The 9,814-nt window shown below is 47.7% G+C and overlaps 1 protein-coding gene across 1 annotated transcript; it reads right to left on the bottom strand.

Moving 5' to 3' along the window:
- Positions 1 to 26: 26 nt before the first annotated feature.
- Positions 27 to 8,655, bottom strand: STOM (stomatin). Its single transcript, XM_032751424.3, has 9 exons — positions 8,425 to 8,655; positions 6,562 to 6,665; positions 5,644 to 5,716; positions 4,663 to 4,745; positions 2,753 to 2,956; positions 2,128 to 2,262; positions 1,506 to 1,686; positions 518 to 643; positions 27 to 432 (listed from the first exon to the last, which is right to left on the bottom strand). The coding sequence occupies exons 1-8, from the start codon at positions 8,471 to 8,473 to the stop codon at positions 519 to 521; spliced, it is 954 nt and encodes a 317-aa protein (XP_032607315.2). The 5' UTR covers positions 8,474 to 8,655; the 3' UTR covers positions 27 to 432; position 518.
- Positions 8,656 to 9,814: the final 1,159 nt, after the last annotated feature.

Raw genomic sequence — 9,814 nt, forward strand, 5'->3', positions numbered from 1 at the left:
CAATATTTTACTCTTTCAGAAACTCATTAGTAAACAGCATGTTTTTTATTCAGGATGAGAGCAAAAAGCATCTCGTGGTATCAACAAGAATTGACAGGGGTGGCACCTGCAGCAGCAGCAGCGGGAGTTACAGGGTGACTCATCTTCCCCAAGGATTAACCTGGAGCTGTGCAGTTGCTCTGCTTCCCACTCCAAGTGCCTGAGCACAGCAATGCTAATTATTCCAGTTTTGGAACTGTTTCTCCCGCTCCCAGCCAGAAGTTAAGCTCAGTTTACATCAGTTGCCACCTTGACAAACACAGAGTATATTGCTTTGGTGATGCAGAGGAAAACCTGCCCAGCGGACAGGCAGAAAAACAACAGCACTTGGGCATCTCCTGCCAGTGACAAAGGCACAGCGTGTCGAGGCACAGGTACCCAGGCCTAAAACACCTGTAAATACAGAGCTGATTGGAGCAGATGGGGCATAAGAAACTACTTATGGACTTATGCTGGCCAGTGGGAGAAGGGCACTTACATCAGTGTTCTTGGCATTTCAGTTCCATTACCTCGTCCCAGACTTTAAAGATGTCAGACTCGGTGCTGGTGGCAGCCTGACGAGTCTTTGCTATGCTGAATCCAGTTCTTCTCTTATTATTCCGTTCTACAGAGGTACAAAACAGGAAGTTTAACAGCTTGGCTTATGTGAACTGAGGCCCAGCTGCTTTGAGGATGAAATGTAAGCCCTTATTGACACAACAACCACTCCAGGTCTGCACAGAGCAGCACCAACAGGTAAAGCACCAGTGCAGCACCTTCTGTTGAACACCACTCCTCCCTGCTGCTAGTTACAGACATGTCATTTCCTAGAGAAATTCCTAGACAAAATGCAGCACTTTGGTTTTTTAAAAATATTTTCAGGAAAACAGATGCAGAGCCTTTTCAGTGCTTTAAAGCAGTGTAACTCTGTGCAGACACAGCCTCATAACAACAGCAGCCCATCAGTGACCACAAGCACGTTGTATCCATAACTAGGCATGTTTCTGCCATTCCTGGGTGGCAGAAAGAACATTCCACTAACAACTGTTTTTCTTCAATGGGGACTGGTTTAGAGAGCATGAACCTGTTTCTCAGAAGCCCCCAGGACACTATTCCACTTCCCTTGCAGGGCTACAGACCCATTTTGTAGAAGGAGTAATTCCAAATGTTGGATCATGTCTACCACAACTGGTTTTTTATTCTATTTGAAAAGGAAGTTTTGGATTAGAGGTGTAGAATATGGATAAAGCTTATTTAAGATCACAACCTGCTTGTACTCCATCTGAGAGGCTTTCAACTTCAAATATTGCGACTGTCCACATTCACAAACATTACATACAAGTTCTATAACACAGTAAAACAAAAGGGTTCCTTAGCAAACCCACTTTGCTAACACTGCCACAAGATACCCTACACAAGGAACTCGGTGCTGCAAACGTGGGCTGACCCCCAGCTCGCCTTTCCCAGCCTCCCCTACTCCGTCCCACCTAGAAGGCCCTGCAGGATGTTTATGGGCAGGGGGAAGACGATGGTGGAATTCTTCTCGGCAGCGATGGTGGTCAGGGTCTGCAGGTAGCGGAGCTGCAGAGCGGCGGGAGACTCCGTGATCACTATGGCCGCCTCCTTCAGGGCCCTGGACGCGTTCATCTCCCCCTCGGCCGCGATCACCTGGGGAGAAAAAGGGGTCAAACTGAACTCCCCCTGCACAGGAGGAATGGGGAATGCAGGCTGGTCTCTGCCCTCGGCAGGTGCCACAGCCACTGCCCGGCACTCTGGTAAGTGACCTGCCCTGGGCATGTGCTTTCACCAGGCACAAGCCGCTCCTGTTTGCTCTCCAGGCCCCAGTGCCTGGTATCTTCCCATCCAGAATGCAGGATCACAAAAGCTGGCAGCAGGTCTTGAGAATGCAACGCAAGTATTTATTCTGTCTTCAAAAGCTTTTGTGCTTCTTCCAGGACTGCCTCTCAAAACCAGAGGCAATCCCCACAGATAGCTGAAAATACTTCCTCCCTCAAGCTGTACTTTGTTGTATCTACAAGGGCTTGAGAGGGAAGGGTGTATTTCTTACTTGGAAAAAACCAAATCCAGATCCCAGACTGATGTCATTACCTTGGCTCTCGCCTCCCGGGCAGCCTCTGCTTCTGCAGCCATGGCTCTCTGCAGCTGGATAGGTAACTTCACATCCTTGATCTCCACACGTTCCACCTTAATGCCCCAATCGTCTGTTGCCTCATCAAGTGTGACCTACAGAAGGCAGGACAGCTAAGTGAAGCCACACACCTCCTCAACCTAATGGCCACATTTGAAGAATGACCAATAAACCAAATGAATTCTCTTCAAATTCTCAGACTTCCCAGGCTTTAGTATTTATAGTACAATTTGACAGCTATAAGAGCACAACTGTTTTAAAGTAACAAAAGCCCCCAGTGCTTGATTAATGTATTGAAGGAATTCTGTGACACACTTTCCTTCAACAGGGAAGGACTGACACAAGGATCCAGGGAAGCCATCCTCTCCTGTATCCCTCATTCCCACATGCCAGCCCCACTGGCCCTTAATGCTTTAGTCCCTCATTCTTATTTTACAGAGTGTGCTCCCAAGAGATCTTTTCAGGGCTTTGCCTACAGCTTCAAATCACAGCTGATCACTTAGAGATAAAATAAATCCCCACTTTTAAGTCCATGGGATTGCCGCTTTACCTGCTGTTTGATGGATTTCTTCAAGATGCCCCTACCTGCATGCTGTGTGCAATTTCCTCACGGTCAGAGAGGATCTCAGCGAGGCTTTTGGTGCCCAGGACATTCCTCAGGGTGGTCTGTGCCAGGAGCCGGGTGGCTGAGTCGGCATTGATGATGTTTGTCACAGCCAGGGTGGCGTTCTGCACCCTGTAATAAACCACTCCATCCACGTTAACCGTCACTGAGTCCTTGGTCAGGATCTGAATAGCAGTGGGGAAAGTACAGAATAGTCCATAAATACAAGGTTAATTATTAGAACAATCACATATTTGTTTTACTACACCAAGTCCTGGTTTCCCACTGTCTTGAAAACAAAAGTCCTTATACACATATGCTGCATGTGAACGTGCCCCAGTGTTCACAAACCTCCCAGTACAGCTCTGCAAAGCTGAGACTAAATATGGGATTAGAAACTTCTCCGTGAAAAGCACATTCCGTTCACTTTGCCCTAATGTTATTTTTAACCCACTTCCTCGAAATCATAGAGGGATCTGCAAGTTATACCAGTGACAGGAAAATGAGAAAAGGCAGAAATTATTTACTCTGAAATTCATTTTCACGTGAGGAGGTTTAACCAATGATTCTGGCAAGAAATCACACCCAGGCAGGTCCCCTTTCTGCTGCCTTTCAGTGAGGTTTCAGGAGGGCTGTGTGGGGCAGCCTGACAGCAGGGCCATGGGGACTGTGCTACAGAACTGCAGCCTCCTGGGACCGGAGGGTGGCACTGCACAGGGGAGCTCAGAGAACCTCATTTCATGGTACACAATTACCTTCAAGATTTACCTGTCCTGTCCCTTCCCAAATGACCTCTTTAGCAGGCTTTTCATAACACAAAAGCTAAAGAATGAGTAGCATGCATAGAAATCATGTTGAACAAATAGAAATTGATTTCTGCCTCTATGTAAGGAACACAAACAAACCTAAATCCATAAGCGTAATTTAATCAAGTCAAAAGAAAAACTGGATTAGTGATGGCCTTACTAATGGTACATCAGCAGCTGCAAGCACATTCTGCCTGCCAGTGATTAGGTTTCTCCAAATTACCCTTTAGAGTGTACCAGGGCAGCTGCCATTTGTCTCAATCTACAACTAACCATGAGCAGCAAACCGGGAAACAGATGCACCACACAGGTTACACTGAGCATCTCTGTGTCACAAAATGCAGGTGATACCTGAGTGATACAGTTATAACCATTAGGATACAATTGTTCACTAACATTTTTAGAGGGAGGGTTGGGTTTTATTCTTTTGTTATCCATCGAGTTGGCAGCACTGAGTTCAGCTGGCTTAATGCTCTGGAGACATTCTGCTACAAAATTAGGATGTCCAAGGAAAATCAGACTAGAAATCAAAGTAATTTTTTTGTTCTTTAGGAGTGGCAGCACCTTCATCATGTTCTTGTGCAGGGCAGGGCACAGGAGCCACGTGCACACAAACCCAGTGGAGGGAGCTGACCACTCATTCCCCCAGTAGCTATAAATAGCATTTGATGTATATACCAATTTCATCCCATTACTTGAGCCAGTTTACACATGTAGAGAAATTGGCACAGGACAGATCCCTGCTGTGCCTGGAAATCTTCCAGATTTCATAGAAGCAATTAGGGAATGTTGCATGAAGCCCAGCAGCCTTCACTCCAAACCCCTCCCACTCCAGCTCTCAGGGTGTATTCAATGATCTCATTTGGTCCTCAGAGCATCATCTGTTTTCTTTCAGTGCTCTTTCCTTACTGGATGGCATTTCTAAGGGATATATGTATTCTTCACAATACACTGCACCTGCACAAGGAATCTGTATTCAAACTGCACGTTACCCAATACTGAGAAAGGAGAAGGAAAAGCAAAGTACACAAAGTTCAAAAATTCTGCAAGGACTTTAGTAGATGCAAAGGCAAATGCAAACTCACCTCCTGAGGAGGGATATCAAAAGAGATGGTTCTCATATCAACTTTGATGAAGCTATCTGTGCAAGGCAGGACAAAAAACAAACCTGTGCCAAAAAATCCATTCAAGAAAATGTGAAAATGGGTCATTAGAGCAGACAAAACTTGTTACTGCAATAAGCTAAAATCCAACTGTTGTGGCTGTGCAGCTTTTTGTGAGGAGCTCAGCAGCACAACACTTGCTAGTGGCTTCCAAACCAAGGTAAGATTTTCAAAAATGCATGGTGAGAAACTTCAGTTTATCTGAGTATCACTTAGAGATTTTTAACATTTGGATATAAAACAGCCCCAGAACTATTAAAAAATACTTTAAAAAATGTTCCCCATGTCGTTAGTTGTGGGCCTAATTCTGGCAAGCATCAATCTCCTGCCTTCTGTTCTGAGATTCTTCAGCTTTACAGCAATGTGGAACATTGCAAAGCTTGGGTGAAAATGAAGGAAGAAGCCATTGCCCCTTTCTGTCACTTTGAGCAGAAGGAGCAACAGCTGAAAATAACATTCTTCCAGATCTCAGAGTTTCTAATATACAAAGACAACTTGTCAAAATTATCAAATACTCTACTGGCTTCTGTTACTTTTGAAGGCTATCAAGGCTTTCAGACTCATTGGGTTTAACTGATACATCAAACTTCTTTTTTCAAATAACCCATTTGATGCCATTATTCATCCCTTTACATTTAGTGCTGTTGATTCTGCCTGCAGATCATACATTAACAAAGGAGAGCTGGGCAGAATTAAGTTTGCTGTCTTCTCAATCCAGACTACAAGTCAGAACTTTATGAGCTGGAAGAGACCCACGAGGCTCATAAATTCCTGTTGTAGCACATCCTCTTACTGGAAGTTACAGAATTCTTGAGAAATCCATGTGCCACTTTACTGCAGTGTCTCTACACCATTATTGTTTTGCTGATGACTAACTGGAACAAATTGCTGTCCAGGACATACCTGGTCCCTTCGCTCCCCCTTTTAGGATGCGTCCAAGTCGGAAGATGATGGCTCGCTCGTATTCCTTGACAATCTGGAACAGATTGTTGCATGTCATGCACGGCTTTCCAGAAGTCACATGATGGATTCCAAATTATGTACACACCAGGCTAGGACAGACTTGAGTCTCAAATTTAATACACATTTCTCTACTGGCTGCTTTTGAGAATTTTAGCTAAAACTTTATTGTCAAAAGCAAAAGGAAAACCACCAGAACAATAGTCCACAAGAAATACTCCTCAGACTCTCAACAGGATGGCACCTGGGCAGGTCCAGGCACCAGCAGCAGCCATCAGGAATATCCTGGCAACAACACAACAAAGTGCAGCATTTGTGACCCAGCAGGGATTTCTCCAGCTCCAATTCTAATGCCACATCAGCCAAGCCAGGAGGAAATAACTCCTCCTGTCTGGAAACTGCAAACATCAACCTCAGAGTGATCACAGACAACACTGTGTCTTCAAATGTGTCACATGCAGCCACATCTATGTACATAATTACAGAGTTCTGTTTACATACTTCATATTTAGATGTGTGATATACAGGGAGAGATCTTTAAAAAATAAAATATCAGTTCTCTCAGAGTACTTATGGGCTCTTGCAATTATTCTGATGCTTCAAATGAGCTTATTTACTAATAACAACTGGGCAGATGTAGTGAAAACATCGAATGTAGGAATTATTTTGACCAAATATTGTAGTACCACTTTTATTTTTGGTTTGAAGATGAATGCACTGCAGTGCTGGGGTCCGCTATAGCTCAAGAAAGAACAGAGCTCGATTAATTTGTGTTTAGAACACGTAAATCCAATTGAGAATGGTAATGGCCACTCTGCATTGCTGAAAGTTTTAATTCAAATTAGCAGTGAACAATTTTACCTTTATGCACATCCATACTGATATAGGAAATGTAAGAACAGTGAAAATTAACGAGGTGATCACCAGGATCCATCCACAAATACCGAAGCCAGGATAGGAATCATCTACAAAAGAGCAGAAATTGTCACTTTTTTAAACCAAGAGTGCCTATTAAAGTGCCTAAATTGGATATTTATATTGAATGTTCCTTGAAATAAGTCACTGTTAGCACTACTTCTCTGGCCAAATGCATTAGGTTTTGATCAGAAATCTAATTAAAAGCCAAATTATGCTTTGATTTTCATTAGTCTCTAAGTTGTGCAAGACAGCTGAGGGCAGAATGCTGTCCAAGTAGCATTTATACAGAAGTGGACCAACACTGAAGTTTCAATTCCCAAATACTTTTCTCTCCCCCAAGTTTTTCTAGCAGAGTGACTCACAGGCAGCAGTGGAAATCGTGTTCCTCTGTTTTCAGACAAGCCAGAGGAGCTTCATGTGAGGAGTGAAACACTAATACCCCACAGCCTGCCAGCTCTGGGCAGCATCGCTGGAACGCGAGTTCTGTTCCAGCTGTAACAGGTGCACATCTAAGGAAACCACAATTCTCAGACCCGTTGGATCTGGGAAGTTGGATAAGATGAGGTACAAGATTAGCTGGACATGAAATAAAACCTCCATAAAGAATTTCTTGGCCAGAAACTCCTCATGCATTATTTCTCTGTCAATGGAAGACACCAGCTGAAGGTAACTCTAGGATCAAGTAACGAGCTGGTGGTTTCAAAAGCTACCCAGCTAAAGCCATGACAAAATGTGGGCTGGGAAGCATTCACAGAGCTACAGGAAGTTTCTTATCCTGCCAGCTAAGACTCCTAACGGGCTGCCAGGAGCGTGCTGCCAAGCAGGGATGTCCCAGAGTGACACCCAGCACTCACAATCATCACCTTCCTGCTCTGGAGATTCAGAATTTCCTGTAACAGTCACACCTCAAATGATGTCAAATTTCAAGATTGAGCAAAGAGGATGCTTTATTTAGCACCAACGTGTTGTTTATTCACAATACAAGAAGGGAGAGAGATGCTGTCTTGTGGAAGACTCTGTGAGATACAAGAAACGTGTCTGGCTCAGCATCCCCCGTTAACCGGTGCTGGGGGCTCAGCATCCTCCGTTATTCGAGGCTCGGGGCTCAGCATCCCCCGTTAATCGGTGCTGAGGGCTCAGCATCCCCCGTTAATCGGTGCTGAGGGCTCAGCATCCCCCGTTAAGCGGGGCTGGGGGCTCAGCATCCCCCGTTATCTGAGGCTGGGGGCTCAGCATCCCCCGTTATCCGAGGCTGGGGACTCAGCATCCCCCGTTATCCGAGGCTGGGGACTCAGCATCCCCCGTTAACCGGGGCTGGGGGCTCAGCATCCCCCGTTAACCGGGGCTGGGGACTCAGCATCCCCCGTTAACCGGGGCTGAGGGCTCAGCATCCCCCGTTATCCGAGGCTGGGGACTCAGCATCCCCCGTTAAACGGGGCTGGGGGCTCAGCATGCCCCGTTAACCGGGGCTGGGGGCTCAGCATCCCCCGTTAACCGGGGCTGAGGGCTCAGCATCCCCCTTTAACCGGGTCAGCGGATTCAGTCGCCCCGGGGCCGCCGGTGACCCCTCGGCAGCCGGGACTCAGGGAAGCGGAGGCTGCCCGGGAAGCGAAGCCCAACCTCTCCTCGCTCCTCCCGCGGGCTTAACTTTGGTGAAGCATCTTCAAACTTAGCTCCGCGACTCAATGAAGGAAAAATTAAAAGCGAAACAAAAAAGCGGAGAAAGAGATGAAGCTGCCCCGCGAGGAGCGGCCGCTGCGGGGCCGTTTGGGGACAGCCCCTGCCCGCTCCCCCTGCGGCCGTTACCTTGAAGCCGCCGGGACTTGGGCGGGCACCCCGCTTCTTGGTCTGCCATGGTCGCCGAGACCCCTCAGGGCCGCCTCGGAGTGGGTCCCGCGTCCCCTCCGAGCGCCTCAGCGCTGTCCCACCGCCAGCAGCACCACGAGCAGCGGCAGCAGCAGCAGAGGCAGCGCGGTGCCCTCAGCGCTCCCTCAGCGCCCCCTCAGCGCTCCCTCAGGGCTCCCTCAGCGCCGCCCCAACGCCGCCGCCGCGCGCCCGCCCCGCCCCGCCCGCGCGCTGCGAGGGGGCCGCGCGCGCCCGGCCCCGCCGCCAGAGGGCGCCACGGCCGCTGAGGGCGTGAGGGAGCGGCCATGGAGCGGCCACGGAGAGACCCCCGGACAGACCCCCGGACAGACCCCCGGAGCACCGCCCGGCTCGGGGCAGCGCACGGAGAGCGGCCGGAGGGCGGCCCAGGCTCCAGGCAGGGCAGGGAAGGCAGGGAGGAGAGGAGAGGAAGGCACGCAGTGAGCGACCGGCCCGGCGGGCAGCATCGCCTGAGGTGAGCGAGCCCCTCGTGAGGGGAGCAGCGAGGGAAGTTCCCGCTGCCCCGGCCTCGTGTGGCGTTTAATGTTCTGTGAGGTTTTATTGCTTTTCTTCCCCACACTCTGTTACTCTCACGTGAAGAGTTGGGATCTTTCATCCCTTTTGGGGATTTCTGCTGCTTTCCTGCGAGGCCCATCCACAGAGATAAAGTCCGTCCAAAAGTACGTCATACACACACGGGCATTGCATACCAGACTGTAAACCAGATTGTTAAATTTGACAAGAGTTCCAGTTGAATTTTATATTAGTGTGAGTTATGAAGCCCATAAATTATTCCTGGCTGTTCTTTAACCTTCATTTCTCTATGGGATATTGGTAATTAGTGGGCACACGCAAACGTGCATCTATCACGTTACACTGCGTACTGAGAGAGTGCAATTGCTTCTTCATAAAACACATTGCAGCCTATGAACAAAAATGGTATTACACTACTAAAATAGATTTATTTTCAGTGTTGATGTAATTTTGTGTCAAACTCTTCCTTGGAAGAGCCTAAATGGACAGCCATTGCCTTGTCCATTATATGTTGTCCATTACGTACCAGAGGAGCAAAGATTTTGGTTTGGTAGCACAATTGGCTGAGGCAGAGGTAGGAGTGGAACTGAATAGTAAATGTAGTTGTGGTTCTTGATGTCTCCAAGTTCTCCAAGAACAGCACCGGAGGACGACCGGCACTTTCTCCAGTGAGTATAAGACCCCTCTTGAACACGCTGCCTATTGCTGCTGTGAACTCCTCCTGCCACACTTGTGCCAGTTGGTTTCAGACTGATCCCGATGAGCCTAAATCTGGCTCAAGATCCCCGAGTGACCTTTT

The sequence above is a fragment of the Taeniopygia guttata genome, chromosome 17, assembly GCF_048771995.1.
Source record: "Taeniopygia guttata chromosome 17, bTaeGut7.mat, whole genome shotgun sequence".
NCBI lineage: Eukaryota > Metazoa > Chordata > Aves > Passeriformes > Estrildidae > Taeniopygia > Taeniopygia guttata.